Genomic DNA, 16,231 nt, shown 5'->3' with positions numbered 1-16,231 from the left:
ACCAGCTGCGGGACCAGGTGAGACACAGGAAAACTTCCAACTACAATCCCACCTATAAGCCCAAGGCGTCCCTTAGCCTGGTTGGTACCACGGAGATTTCTTCATGCTGCTTTTTCAAGAGAACTATAGGAGCATGAAGACCGTGGGAGGATTGTCTTCCCTTCCTGGAACACGGCCCATGAGTAACACATCTTCACATGCTACTAACTTAAACTTTATTTCTAGGAGATTGGTGTCACAACATAGGACCCATAAATGAGCACTAACATAGGGTTAATGTTAATTCCCTTTGCATTTTCCCTACCATGCCCATGGTGGCAAAGAAACTGATACTCATTGTGAGACACGCTGCCTCAGCAAGACAGGGCATGCAGAGGAATCCACACTCAGAAATGCTCTCTGGGAATTCAGCAGGACAGCACAGACAGGGAAGAGTCCAGACTTGATCCTTTTATCTTTGTTATTCCTGCCAGCCCTAATCAGCACACATGTATGTGCACATGCATGCATGGATCATGTACCTGCAACACTAACTGCACTTGCTATTTCCCTGTTTCGCTTTCCTTGACCATCAGAAGCACATACCACAAGAAAGCATTAAAAGAGAACTGGTTTAAGATGCATCACCCCATAGAGGTGTAATGGTTTGTTTATTATAGCCTCCTTGTGAATGGGTGTATGCATGAGTTGGTCAGGGAGACCATATAGGCCCTTCTCAGAAGTTACAAATGTCTCTGTTGCTCTGGGCCTCAAGAGGAGAATAAGCCAATGTGAAATGAAACCTACTGTTTATAAGCATTGCCCTGATACTTCACATGCATTATTTCATTTGATCTCCAAACAATCCTAGGAAATAGGGTTTCTTCCCATTTCAGAAATATAATTGGCATTTAAGTCCACTTTTCATTATGCATAGAATCACATGAAAAATAAAACATGGCCTTGGAGCCATTTAGTCTAATGGATTAGTTCTTTCATTTGCAATATTAGATCTTTTATGAGATTCCAAAATGCAAAACAAGGATGATTGCATGTACCTTACAAGGATGGTAAGAAGATTCAAAATGTTGTCTGTAAAATTTCCAAGTTATATCCAAGCATATACTGTAGCTGTTTATTATGTGAGCATTCAATTGTTATTCACTGGGGCTTTATTGACCAACCTCCTACAAGGTCTGGTGCTCAACAGCTATCTGGTGAACAGCAACCTATGCCTGTAATCGAGCATTAGTTGATATAATTAGAATCATGATTCACATTTCATCCATACTATGCAGATGCTTATAGTCTGCCCAGATAGACAAGCAAATAAGAAAGTAAACACAAGCGTGTGGATTAGCCAGGATAGAAATGTTAACAGAACATGTGCATCTCTTAGGAAGGAGTGTTTAATTCTGCCTTAACGAGTTCTGAAAATTTATTACAATAGGGGAGATATTTGAAATAAACAAAGAGGTAGGAATTTTATTTACTCTGCTACAAAAGAAAAACAGCAAGAATTGAAGAAGAGGGAAGAATGACATGAGATGTTCTTTGGACAGCAGGAAGTTTGGTAGGCTCAAGCAGCTAAGAATAGGGTGACAAATAGGGTCCCTGTCAAGAGCAGCAGTGCCCAGTGGAAATTACTCAACAAGTCCCAAACATAATTTTAAATTTTCTAGTTGCTACACTAAGGAGGTAAATAGAAATAGATGAATTATAATTAATAACCGGTTTACTTATTACCTGAAATATTATTTCAATGTTATCAATATTTTAAGGTATTAGTGATTACTTTCTTCATTATTTAAGTGCCATCTTTGAAGCTCACATGTACCTTAGGCTTGAAGAAATTCCAACTATATAAAATACATTCCAAGTGCTCAAGAATATGGCTATGGGTTTTGGAAAGATTTAAAAGGCCAGACTTGGTTCAGAACCATGGACAGTACCAACAATTAACTGTGTCCCAGAAACCTACAAAAACAGCCTCAGGGAAGTTTGGGAAATGAATAATTGCAAAAGGGACTAGCCATTTCTACATACAGACTAAAGTCATTTTTCTCCTAGACTTGGTTATCGTCTAGTATTCTCCATCTATGTGATATCTCCACAGTCCATTCCTCTTACGTCAAACCAGAACACAGGAAGCATCCATGTAAAATGTATATAGACACCTGTAGGCATGCCTCTGAAATCTCTCCTGAATTCATCCATCTCTATAATATACACAAGGTTTAACTTTTGTTCAAACCACAGTAGGATCCTTAATAGGCAACCTACAACTCCAGCACCCTCCAATCTGCTTCCTCCATTGCTACCAGAGAAATCTTTCCTTTTTATTTTAACCTGAAAAAACAAACAAACAAACAAAAACTCCTTTGAGGTATTTCCCCTTGCTAGCACAAGAAAACAGCTCATGCAAGGTGCTCCATAGCATGGCACTGCAGCCTCTGTAGCCTTGTCACAATTTCCTCTTTGCTTAGTAGCAATGGCCAGTCCCTTGTGCACGACCTGTTCATTTCTGCCCTGAGATCTTAGATCTTAGAACATGCCACTCACTCTACCTTGGGTGTTCTTATGACCTCTTTGTTATTATCTACCCTCAGATCATATTTTACGCACCGTGCTTAAAGGAGAATTCTCTGATGAGACGAAACTCACTGCACTAATAAGAGCACTGTTTTTCTGCAACTCTGTATTTGTGGTACCAAGCCCCCACTACCATTCTGAGAGGATGATAAGTGAGGGTTTTGCTCCCCTTTGGTATGTCAATGCTTAGCTAATTACAGTTATTCGTGCAAACCCCTAAGCATTGGATGTTTACTGAGCATCAACGAGAGAGCAGGAACTGTATGGATACTTGATCAGCTCTGGGAGAAACTATAGGTCTGGAAATTCTCCTTTTGAGTTACCTAAGTTTTCAATAAAGACAGCTGGTTTAGGTATATAAATTATTAATGCATGATGATGCCAAGTGACTATTCCACAATTTTTCCTTCAAACTCACCTAGACACAATTAACAGTTCTTATAGCTGAAAGAATAATGAGATCACAATAAAGCTTACGTTCTCAGGAAAGTTCAGCCAAAGAAAACCCAAGGCTTGTGTGCCCATTACTGACTCTAACCAAAGAAAACGCTTCCTTTCTCTAAAATAATGAACAGTGGAAGTCAGTGGCTCTCAAGCTGTGGGCCACGGACACTTTGGAGTCAAATGACCCATCCACAGGTGTCACCAAAGACCTTCAGAAAACACAGATATTTACACTACAATTCATAACCATAGCAAAATTACAGTTATGAAGTAGCAATGAAAATAATTTTATGGTTTTGGGTCACCACAACCGAAGAACTGTATTAAAGGGTTGCAGCATTAGGAAGGTCGAGAACCACTTATGTAAGAGCTGCCCAATTCATTGAAACCTAGCACAATTATGAACAGTTTAATCATCCCTTGGGCCCCTTTCACCCTTGAAAAGATGTTTTGACAACTTCTTGGAGTCATTTCTGAGATACAAGTGTGACATATCCAATGGGAGTCTTGGGACAATTGTTTTCAGGCTTTCAAAACGGAAAAGGATAACTGCGAGCATTTTATATGTGCAAAATGGCTCAAATGTGGCCAGGTTACATCTGAACAGGAATCTAGTAAAGAGTCTGTGCAGAGCCTTAGGGGAAAAGTCAAGAAAGCCCCCTTTTTAAAAAGAAGGCCAAATAGGAAGTAGAGCGCAGGGAAGTCAGTCTCCATCGAGTACATTTGAATTGTTCTCTATTCTGAGCTCCTACTTTCTCTTGTTCCAGAGGAAGTTTTGTGTGGTTAAAGGCTTACTTCAGGGAAGAAGAGCGGTATAGACTTCTGATGCTATGAAGAAGGCTGTCAAAAGGTTCAGTTGATTGATAAAGCTTGGCAACATGTGTGGGATCCAGTCTGGGACAGATGCTATAGGGAATGTTTTGCATATATTAATTCCTTCAGTCTTAACAACAACTTTTATCAACCCAGAGCATGGACAACAAAGCTGAGTCACAGGAAAGTCAGTTAGCATGCTGAATTTCACAGGTAATAAAACCTAAAACTGCTGTCAGCCTCGCAGTTTGGCATCAGAGATGGCACCCTTAGCTACCATGTCCAACTACCTCTTAAAGTCACATACTTTTCATTTTTAAATAATTCAAAAACCCATTTGATTTTTGGAATAGGATAAAAGGCACAAATGTCAGAGTTATAATATATTACAACTGAAGATCTTTCAGAGGAAGACAAGACAAATATAATAAGAGGTAAGCCAAGAAGAATCAGATCTTACACAAACCAACTCATATTCCATTTCAGGTACTTAAGATCTACAACATCAATGTGTCATTGCATCAGTGATAAAATTAATGTAAATTATAATTTGTAATGCTGTGGTTACATACTGTAACTTTATATATAAACTCATAGTTAATAAACTGTACTAGCGGTGGAACCATCATTATTTGAAATTTCCAATTTTAAATATTTTTAAAATACCATCTACTCGACCACAGTCCACACGTGTATCCTAAGAGTATCCATTTGTGTTTTCTAAAGAAAACATTCTATGAAAAGAAAGAACTGGTCAAAACTACAAGTAGCAGTACTACTATATTTCAATAACTGTAGGCTGTCAGTGCTTGATCATCTTGGTCAGGCAGAAATGACAGTTCATGCAGGGCAATCTGGTGGTAAATTCAGGCTCCCTCACACACAACAAAAGCTAGAGAAGTGTGTGCCACTCTCACCAAAATGAAAGTCTGGTAGAAGCCATTCAGGAGATATTTTTACAACCATGCCTCTGAAAGACTATTTAGATTTCTCCTGCACAAAGTAAGTTGCTAGAAAATATTCAAGTTGGACACCTTCCATTCCTGTGGCAACAAAACCATTGATATATGGGAAGGGTAACCAATTTGAAGTATGACGTGTTTCTTTAAAAGTCATGCTTGGAGGCTAGAAGGAGGACGTATTGTTTTTTTCATACAGAGTTCACTGAAATGATAAAAAAAATGAAGTATAAACAATAATACCTGTTAAATAACATTGTTAGCATGTTGAATTCCAATGAATTTTCCTCAATGGTCCAAATTATACTAGGTTATGTGTCCTTTACAATTTTAATAAAACGCCTTATCATTAGAATGAACAACTTCCCCCTGCAAAATTGCTATTGTAATGTACTTGAATTAATGACAGTGACATAATTATAAAAAACCATGGCATTCTTCTGAGCACATGGCTGGGTCTATTCTATCTAGCATCCAATCTAACTAGGCATATGAGTTACACACAGAAATGTCCTGGCAAATGTTGGCAGCTTTTTTGGTATTTTTGGCTCATGAGAGCTTCTGTGTTGGCAGGCTCTAACTGCATACACACACATGCACATGCATGTACACAGTCTACCTCAGCTGCTGAAGCCATAGGGGTCAGAGATTCAGGCATGAAAATCATCAGCCTTGAAGTCATTGGCTGACATCCCACGTGTTCTGGGAACTCTTTCATGTGTCACTATCAGTTGTCTCGTGTCAGATGAATTAATAACCTTGCTTAAATTCCTGGTGAGCAGATGTTCATGCAAGTCAAAGCTCTTTCCACATCAGGAATTGCTGAATTACTAACAATCCTTTCCCTTTAATTAGTTTTGGAACAGAAATATTATTTAGACTTCAGCATCTCTGAAAGCAGAAGGGTCTCAAAATCTGGCCAGTATTATTCATTCGACAAATATTATAATAAAAATTATAAAGAGCCCCTCCCTATGCACTGATTCATCATAATCTTGTTTAGAACTGCCAGCTCCCACTAGGAGAACCAGGGAGCCCAATACTTAAGCTGTTTGAAACTGCTTTCCACGCCCAAAATACAACCAATGTGCTTAGAGAATTGTGTTTGAAAACTCTCTTGATTAATTATTTTTTCTAGGAATTGCAGACACTTCATAAGCTTTTTCTGACTTACATCACATGAAGTTATAAGAGATTACATATCATGTTACAAACCATAGTTGGTAGGTAGTTGAAAGCAGCAAGTTGTTTGAGACCTTAAAATAAATCTATACATGATTCTTGTTTGAGGAGAAATCTAAAATTCTTTCAGTTTTTCTTATTATGGCATTTAACTATTTCCAAACTACAACTGGAAATATTAGTCATATTTAGTAGGTTAACCTCCTAGAGCAGAGATTCTCAATCTTCCTAATGCTTCAACCCTTTAATATAGTTCCTCATGTTGTGGTGACCCCCAACCATAAAATTATTTAAATTATTTTTGTTGCTACATCATAACTGCAATTTTGCTACTGTTATGAATATTAACTATAAACAATTTTGGAGCTAGAGGGTTGCCAAGGGGGGTGCAACCCATAGGCTGAGAACCACTGTCCTAGAGCCACTATGTTAACTTTGAGCCAACTGAAGTATTTTAAGACTAGCCAAAAGTAATGTATTTTAAAACTTCTGTGTCTTCAGTAGTGATATTTCTATCTCAGTAAAATGTTAACATTATAGAAATCATGAGACTCTAAGTCATACATGAATCACATCCTCTTACCACTTTGAGGAGAACATGAAAGCATGAAGAATGTTTTAATTTGTGCATAGGAAGCTATTCATGGGTGAACCCTACACCATTCTGCACAATCTATAATGTTAGAAGAATAATTGGCTGTTCCAAACAGTCATGCATTTCCCTGTACTACCCACTGGCCCTGCCTGATTTCTCTGAGTTTTTTCAGTATCTCTGAAGCTAAATTGGACATAAATACTAAGTCTCCTACATAAGAGTACTTAGTGTTTCTTATACATGAACTCAAAGAGGAAGAAGAAAACTCTAAGGAGAAAATCCTTTTGGAAATATTGTGGATATCCTAGAACAATGCCAGGTGGAACATGGAAGATAGCTGCCTCTGAAGATAAGTTCATGTGATATAGTATTAATGGCACCAATCCAATAGTTTGAGGTACATATGGTGTCGGTCACCTGTGCTTGTCGGGCCCTGATCACCAGGCTCTACTATGGGGCACCTTCAAATGTTATAGGCAGCTTCACACATGCTATAACACAGTCCTTCCCCTCAGAAAGAGCAGATTTGCATGAGATTTGAGAAAGAAATATGCCTTAAAAAGAACCTCAGAAAGGTCTCAAGATCTGGCAAGAACAACTAAAGTCTTGTAACCCCTCACTGTGCTTGTTTGTTCGGAATTATTTACAAATTTGAAAGTCCTCCCCATCTTGACCCATTCTAGCTAGCTAGCAGAGGGCCCTGTTGATTAATTACAGCCTGGGACAACCACAGTGGCCTTGGGAAAGTTGGCAGTGCTGACCATCGGGCTCCAGTCTCTCCTGAGTTACAAGTTCAGCTTGGTCCCAGGGCTAAGGCTTTTCAGATACTTCCATAACTATACTTCTAATGATTTCAAAGACTGTTGGGATGCTCTTCTGAGTGCTATCACATGATCCTTGTGAGTGGGAGAGCCTGAGGGCCTCTGAACCAAGGCTTATTTCTAAGAAACATCTATATTTTGTTGCTATGGCAACAAGGGCATTCAGGGCAGAATAGGAGTTAATTTCCATGTGGAAAGTATTAATGGCAGAAATGATGGGTGAAACTGGGCCAGAGGCACATTTTTCCTGATTTAGCACATGCTATTTTTTTCTTTTTGTTCTTTGGCCACCTTTTCTGGGTTCAGAAGACCTTTGATGAAGAAAATCCAACCCCAGAACAACAAACAGTGATTGTAGTTCATGAGAGACACCATTCATAAATTCAAAGCCATAGGCAGGGCCCATCTAGAAACTCTCACGGAATCTTTATGAATGTTGTAAGTGTACAGTGTCTGTTTTGGTCTCTTAGAGACACAGTGCTTGAAAATTCAGCTTGAACGGTTTCTTTTCTCCAGGCAGTTTCCTTCCTTTGTTTCTGGAATTTCATGTGAGCTTATAAACAAGCAGAAATGCCTTTTCAACAAACTGTTTCTGACACTTAGAATGAACTGTGAGATGAGATAGGTATAATTTCCATGTCTAATGTAAGAAACACATTGGTCTTGGGTAAAATATTCAGAAATTCAGCATTTCTTTTCCTGAAGGAGGGTAAATAGCACATCATGGGTAAAAACCGACTTTATCCTCAGGTGCTGAGGTTTTCCAGCTCTAAGGGCCTGAGAGCATTACTTACATTCTTGGAACCTCAGAAGCTTAATTTGTCTAATGGTGATAAGAATAAATCATGCCTCAGGAGGCAATATTGGCAACAGCATATTAAGAACTGTACATGTCACATAAGAAATGTACAATAAATGTTAGCAATGATTGTAGAGGTATGAGGATAAATAATCTTGCCCATGCCCATTAAAAAACACAGACTGCTTGAAATTTAGAGTTTTTGGCATAAATTTCAAATGCAACTTCTTAAAAATATTTTCTAACAAAATAATATATGAGAAGAAAGAATCAATATAATATTCAATATAACATGATTTTTCAGACTGAAGAACAAAACACTTTATTATATATTCACAATTTAGAAGCACATCCCAAGAGGCAAGATGGGATTGTTCCCCCAAACCTTATTCTTAAGACAATATACTTACAAATGTATAAGATGAAAAAAAAAACATTAGCCAATGATTAATGTGACCCTGACTAACAGGCCCAAAAATATTAAAAATTACAAGAAAGTATTAATAATTTCAAAACAAAGATTAAGAGACCAGGCAGTTAAGAGCACTTACTACTCTACCAGAGGATACTAGTTCAGTTCCCAGCATCCACATGGTATCTCACCACTGACTTTAAGTGCAGTTCCAAGGGATTTTATATTCTCTTCTGGCCTCTGCAGACATAAGGCATGTACATAGTGGACATACATACATATAGGCAAATAGTCAAAACATGAAATAAATAGAAAGGGATCAGAAGTACAAGGAAGAGGAAGAGGAGGAAGAGGAGGAGGAAGACAAAGAGACCAATAAATTTATTACCTGAAATGAGAACTATAACTAAAGATATACAGGGAAACTCATTTCTACCTCACAGCTTCCAAATAATACTTAACACATTCTCTAGCATTGCCCAAGCTTGTGTGTGTGTGTGTGTGTGTGTGTGTGTGTGTGTGTGTGTGAGCATGCGCGCACTGCTAGGGATTTAAAGCAGAGCCTTACATACTAAGGAAGTACTCTACCACAGAACTATAGCCGAGTTCTCTCGCTTTCCTTTTATTTTATTTATTTATTATAATTTCGAGACAAAGTCTTACTAAGTCACCCAAGTTGGCCTTGTGGTCTTCCTGTCTCATCCATTGGAGCAGCTAGAATTGAGTCTGGCTGAAATTGACATCTTTTAATTGGCTGTGAACTTTGTGGTAGGGGCAGAAAGATCCGAGTTCAGGGGCAATCTGGGCTTCAGAGCAAGACCCTGTCAATAATAATAATAATAATAATAATAATAATAATAATAATAATATAGCAGCGAGGGAGAGGAAAAAGGAATGGGGAGAAGACGGAAGAGTAGAGACATACAGTGAGGGAGAAAAAGGAGAGAGAGAAGATGGAAGAAAAGAAATTCTAAGTAATTTTATGTCATGTATAATTTATCACAACTAAATTTTTTTTTTTTTTTTTTTTTTTTTTTGGTTTTTCGAGACAGGGTTTCTCTGTATAGCTTTGCGCCTTTCCTGGAACTCACTTGGTAGCCCAGGCTGGCCTCGAACTCACAGAGATCCGCCTGCCTCTGCCTCCCGAGTGCTGGGATTAAAGGCGTGCGCCACCACCGCCCGGCTTATCACAACTAAATTTTAATTGGAATTTTTTAAATTTATATATATATATATATATATATATATATATATATATATATATATATATATATATATATATATCTGAAGGGCATGGTGGTACACATCTCTAGTTCCAGAACTTGGCAAGCAGAGGCATATCTGTGAGTTCAAGTCCTCTGCAGTCTATACAGTGAGTTCCAGGTCAACCAAGGTTGTGTAAGGTCCTGTCTCAAAAACAATGTCTGCATATAAAAAGAAATCCAAACAAATAAGAAATAAAAATGCTTAAAGAAATATTCTTGAGATGAAATCATCCATTATTTTTGGGAAGATGACTCCCTTCTTGAACATGCCATGAAAATCAAGCACAGAACTATTCTGTCTATTATAACCATTCCTCCATTTAAAGAAGTCTCATTTATTAAAAATCAGTGCATTGCTAGAATTAAAATCTAAAGTTGATGAAATGGTTTATTTCTTAAAAAAACAACAACAAACAAAACATAAGCCTAAGTAGAGAGTCTATTAGGCACAAAGAAAAGTGATGGGCCAGGCAGTAGTGACCCATATCTTAATAACAACCCTTTAAGGACTTGTCTCCATACACCCTCGCTGCCATAGCCATCACCGCCACCACCCAGTACTGTTTCCTCCTCCTCAGTCCCTTGTGAAGGTGACAGCCCCACCTCTGCCCCTGCCTCTCCCTCACCCCGCCTCCACCTCAGATGCAGTTCAGGCCCTATTTCTCCTTTCCAAAATGACTACATGAGGCCAGCACACACAATCTCTCACATTCTTTATGGCTCTCATTCATCTGTTTTTCTGTCACTGTTACAATCTTCTGCCCTGATACCCTAGTTTAAGCCTCTGTTTTACAAATATAAAAATCAGCATCTTGCTTGACCAATGATTCCTAAAAATATGTATGTACTGTCAAGACGTGTATGGTTTTTCTTTTGGCAGGATTTTACCTACAGCTGAAGCAATTTTATGAAAACCACTCAGTATTCAGCAGAGCCATTTCTGTCCCCCAGAGAGAATTAATCATAGGCAAGGACTGGAAAAGACATTTCCCTAGATGAAGCTCAAACCTGCTCCTGCTGAGAGGCCCATTCTATTTTAATTTGCCAATTAAAAGTGGCCTGGGAAATCTCAGACTGTCATTATCTCATTAAAAATACACACTTGTCACTCCCTTTCACCCTCTGGAGAATTAACGTTCAAGTAGCCCAACTGTTCCCTATAACTTAAAGCTAACATCATCTTCAAAAGATGACCTTTATTGGGGGTCAATGGAGGATGGCATCGTCTGCAGCTAATAGTTGTCCAAAATTCTACACACCTCCCTTCACTACCTCTGTGGATATGTTACGGGATATTGATCACATCTATGAAGTTTACCAGTCATTGAGAAGAGCTGAGAAAAAAAAAAAAAAAAGAGGAGCATTGTTTCTAGGTCGTAAGTGGCCAGACACATAGGAAAAGAAAGTCCTATAACCAGGTACTTCAACACCGCCCCTTTAGAGAATCTTGGGATGCTATTTGGCTCTTATTCCACCCCTCCCCTCTGTCATACTGGATTATCTATGGGATATTGTCACAAACATGGTACTGAATGTTTTTATGCCAGTCATAAATCCTGTATCCTAATAAATTGTATGTGGGGTTGGTTACTAAGAGAAAAAGGGAATGGCTGGAGTCTCATTGCAGGGTACTGCTTTTCAGTTCCCAGTGAACCATAAATACTAGACATCGAGAGTAAGACAGAAGCCTATCAACAATGCCAGATGATTCCTCATAGTTAATAACGCCCAAATAATAAAGTAATAAATAATAAAAGGATACCACTGCTTCACCTGGATACGTGAGCTTGATTCTGCGCATATACCTGCAGGTTACTAAGTATTTCCAGAGGCACTTTTCAAAGAATTGACTGATTCCTGTCTTATAAAACTCACAGCATCATGGTGCACTAGTGAAAGACACTATGCCCATCTCCGAATTAGGAAAAACTTACCTTATTTCCTTGAAATCCCTTTGGGCCTGGATCCCCTGGAGGTCCACCAATGCCCTGCTCCAAGATGAAAACCATGAATTAGTTTATGTCCCAAACTAGAAGACCAACCAAAAACACGCAAGCCATGTCCTAGGGTTCCTGGGCATCCTGGTATCAGTAGCCTGACTGTGAGGCTCTGACCTACTTTGGGATCACATTCAAATGAGAACCTGCACAGCATAAACTCCTTGAGTCAAATTAAAAGCTTCTAAAACAACATACACTAAAAACAAATATATTTTGAATAGGATCTTTACTTTCGAAGCCTGTGCTTTTCATCTTCTTCCTGTGTTGGATTCCACTTTTTAAAAAGACTTTTGCCTATCAAACAACTTCTAGATATTTCTAAGCAGATCATCGAAAGCTGTCCCTTTGCAACAAGCCTGCAATGGCAGTCAGCACCTTGCTCTGGCCAATCCAGGTCAAAATGAAGAAGCTGGTTAACTAGAAACAGCCTAAGAATTCTGGGGTTAAAAACATAACTTTTAGCCTATCTGGAGAGCTGGGTTTTGTTGGCTTGGTTTTGTCCTTGCTTTGTTTTGCTTTGTCTTGTTTTTGTGGTGCCAAGGATTGAGGCCAGGGCTTCGCGCTTGTCTGATAACCGCTGAGCTGTACCTCCAGACCTTCAGGAGAGTTTTTGCAATGCTATAATTACGTTTTCATGCTCATCTACATCCATTGTTATCTTAGAAGAGACAAGTCACTTCACTGAAAGAATTGATCTGAATTATTTTCTGGGGTCCACAGTATATAACTAAGTTATAGACTCATTTCATATCTTCAAAAATTAACTACTTAAATTGAAGGGAATAATATAAATATTTAGATAAATAAATTTAGAAAAAATGTAAACTCTTATAACTATATTATAGAATCAATAGCTACTTCCTTCTCACATCTACCTTTCTCCATATATTTCTATTCCCTTAGCTATTCATCAGTTGAAGTTATCAAGTGTACTGATGAGGTTCCAATTGGTGTCTGTCTTCAGAGAGCTAAGGTAATCAAAACATTAGTAAAGTGGTTTCTAAACTTGGTTACAAACTGGAATCATCCAGGAGCTTTTAAAAATTACTGATGCCTGGCTGCAATTTCTAGACACTTTGGTTTAATTAAAAGTGGTTCAAATGGGCCAAGGGGGTTGTTGTTGTTGTTGTTGTTGTTGTTGTTGTTGTTGTTGTTGTTGTTGCTTATTGTTTTACTGTTATTCAAAGCTCACAAGTTGAGTCTAGGTCAAATTTAGATTTTCTATTTGCCTCCTTACCTGAATTCCTCTGGGTCCCTTTGGTCCATATGGCCCTGGAGGTCCCTGTGGAGTAAAATTAATGGTAAGTCTCTCTAATTATCCATCTCCATAAAGCATAGATTTTAGATTAAAAATTTGTTCTGGGTAGCATTCACTTTTTCCTGGTTATTCAGACATCAAAGAGAAGGAATCAAAATGATCCTAATGATCCTAATTAACAAAAGACCCCAGAGTCAAACTTTGCTTCAATAAATAAACTCCAAGAAAATCCAACTTACGATATCAGTATTTAGCCTATGTGTTAATATTTGGTTCAAAGTAAGGAACTTGCTCCACAACGGTCCTTAGAACATTTAATTAAGTATAGAAACTCCTGTAGTTAGTGGAATATTATTTCTTTCCAGTAAACCAATGTTGTTCAATCAGTGATAAGTCTGCTTGACAACTGGATTGCTCTTGTCCTTAACTTGGAATTTGACAAAACACTGTTTATATACTCAATGTATAATAATTGAGTATAAAATGTATACTCAATGATCTTCCAAAATATTTCAGTATGCTCCATATCTCAAAATACATTTATGATTTATTTTGTGTTAGTATAATACAGTATATAGATTACCTTTTCTAAGCTTTCTACCTTTTTTTCCAAGTTATTTGATAAAAATCAGGCCCTACCATAATTTGTTACTCATTCCATAGTTTGGACATTGAAGTGCTTCTGATGAGTGCTGTTTTAAATAACCATAGAACTATGTGTGTGTTTACATCTCTGTCCTATTCTGATTCATCACTAAGGATTCTAGAAGATGACTACTGAAACCGAGGCCACGGAGGGTCTGTCACTCCTTTGTCTATCATGTATATAAGGAAAGGAAGAAACTTTATAAATAAAATTTGTTGGCCATGGTCATTGCTTGAATACAAAAATATATATTATATATATTTTAATTGTATGGGATGTAAATCAAGAACAAGTATCATTTGTTGCCTTTCTGTTTGCTAATTTGGTAAAATTATGTCAAATTATGGAAATGTTTTAATTTCACTTCTCTGATTGCAGGCATATTTGGATATTTTCCTTATTTATGTTTCTTTCTGTCTCTTAATGTTTTCACATATTTTTCTTATAAATTTGTGTGAAACAATGTTTCATATCAAGGGTGCCATATTTTATGGACCCTATACATACATACATATTCATATTTTTATAAATTAACATTGAGATACACTTGAAACGAATCACATCCTATAAATTGGCAGTATTTTTCTTTTTGGCACAGAAAATTATGCAGCATTTTACAACATCTAGCATCTTAGTCAATGAAATATATTAATTATTTGTCAGTCATTTTAATCTCATAATATGTGCCCGCGTATTTGGCTTTCATCTCTTTTCTATTCTGTGGATTCATTCTTCTGTACTTACAAATTTCCGTGTCCTTCTCCCACTTAAATGTATTCATTGTCTCGCTTTGGTTTACCCAGAAATAATCACCAGGCTGCATACTGCAGCCTGTCTACAACCCTACAGCAGTTTATCAGCTTCCAGGAAAGATCAAGCTATTTAAAGAATTTGATGCAACATGCCAGTTTCGTTATTTTATTTTCTTCCTCAACCTCTGCTTATCTTACCTTGTCACTCCCATCCATCCATATAACACAGACATTTTATATTTCCTTATCTTGGATAGTCTTCATAGTCAATAGTTCTTTACTGGAATGACAACTATTTTATTCTATGCCTTTTTGGCATCATTTATAATTATATTTTTGGATACACAGTCTGTGTAGTTTGGATCTATTAAGAATTAAGAAAGATGAAGAAAGTCTTTGGCATGCTAAGTTGATTATGTCTCTAGCTTAAGTTCCTCACCTATATTTATAGTGAACTAGGCTAACCAGTTATACTATTGTTTATTCTCTACTCTAGTTCCGCCACCTGCTTCCTATCATCCACTAACTTCATGGCGTTTTTAGTCTTCTGTGTGAAGCTGCACCCGACGGCCATTCCATTGCACCCAACACACCTTGCACTGACTTGCTAGCCCTTCTTTCCACCATAATGTTCGGTAGGACTGACCCCAAAGACTGGGATGTCACAAAATGGCCCTAATGGTCTGGGGGGGGCGGGGTAGGGAGAGACTTCATTATCTAAGTTATGTATTCTCTGGTTTCCTATTTCATGTTTTACATGTTTACTTTATGTTTACATGTTTCCTTCAGTTTTTACATGTTTCAGATGTGAAAACTGAACTCCAGCTCTTCTCAAGATTTTTTCTTAAGGAAACTCAGGCCAAAAGGGATGACAGCTGCTAACATTGAAAACCATGCTCCTTACTTTGTCACCTTTCATTCCTGGTTTACCGCATTCTCCTCGTTCGCCCTGCAAATAAATAAATACACACATAAACAAACAAACAACACATTGGCAGTCTTCAATATTCCAAGTTTTAGAAAAAGAATCTTAGCATAATTACACAAGGTGAGCAGTCCACACCATTTCATCTTCAATACTGAGGGGGGCCATGAACTTTGAATTTTTTTTGTCCATGAGTTATCCTAATTTATTCTAAAGCTATTCAAATCAGTGGTACCACCTAATGATGGCTTGTCATTTTTGACAGAGAAATGGAATTTGAAGGAAAATAACTCATCATCTACCATGTTTCACTCTCTTTGTATAGTGATCTGATTCCAAAAGATGCATCAATGAAATCAGCTTTATAATTCTGTTCTTACAATCAGGAAAAATGTAAGCTCTTTGAGGTATTGTCCTCAGTCATATAGCTTGTATATAATAGGATATATAGTATATATAATCACATAGCAAGTATAGAATAGAACCAGGATCTGAATCCAGCTCTCTTTTAATTGAAAGTCTCTATATTTTTCACAATGCCATGTCCAATCTGAATACTGACCTTGATCAGTTAGTAGCATTAGCATAGAAAACCAATAGAAAGTTCCTAAGACTAGACAGTGTTATATCTGGAGAAGGCAGTCATGGGGAGTTAGCAAGATCCTTCAGAGAAAAAAGGGTCCACTGTTGAGCATGCCGCCCAGCTTTCATTATTACACTCACTGTATTATCTGCCTGCATGGGACCAGACTAGGCCCTCCGCATACAGGAGACAGTTGTGTAGCTTGG

General features: G+C 37.7%; 1 protein-coding gene across 1 annotated transcript in view; it reads right to left on the bottom strand.

Annotated features, from left to right (window-relative positions):
- Positions 1-16,231, bottom strand: part of Col28a1 (collagen type XXVIII alpha 1 chain) — a 164,635-nt gene that overhangs the window by 126,392 nt on the left and 22,012 nt on the right. The window contains exons 9-11 of the mRNA XM_006986901.4: positions 15,422-15,466; positions 13,099-13,143; positions 11,796-11,849 (exon numbers count right to left, since the gene is read on the bottom strand). Of these exons, the coding sequence (XP_006986963.1) occupies positions 11,796-11,849; positions 13,099-13,143; positions 15,422-15,466 (144 nt within the window). The remainder of the gene's footprint in view (positions 1-11,795; positions 11,850-13,098; positions 13,144-15,421; positions 15,467-16,231) is intronic.

This window comes from Peromyscus maniculatus, chromosome 3 (genome assembly GCF_049852395.1).
Source record: "Peromyscus maniculatus bairdii isolate BWxNUB_F1_BW_parent chromosome 3, HU_Pman_BW_mat_3.1, whole genome shotgun sequence".
Lineage (NCBI taxonomy): Eukaryota > Metazoa > Chordata > Mammalia > Rodentia > Cricetidae > Peromyscus > Peromyscus maniculatus.
This window is presented reverse-complemented; position numbering and strand designations above follow the sequence as displayed.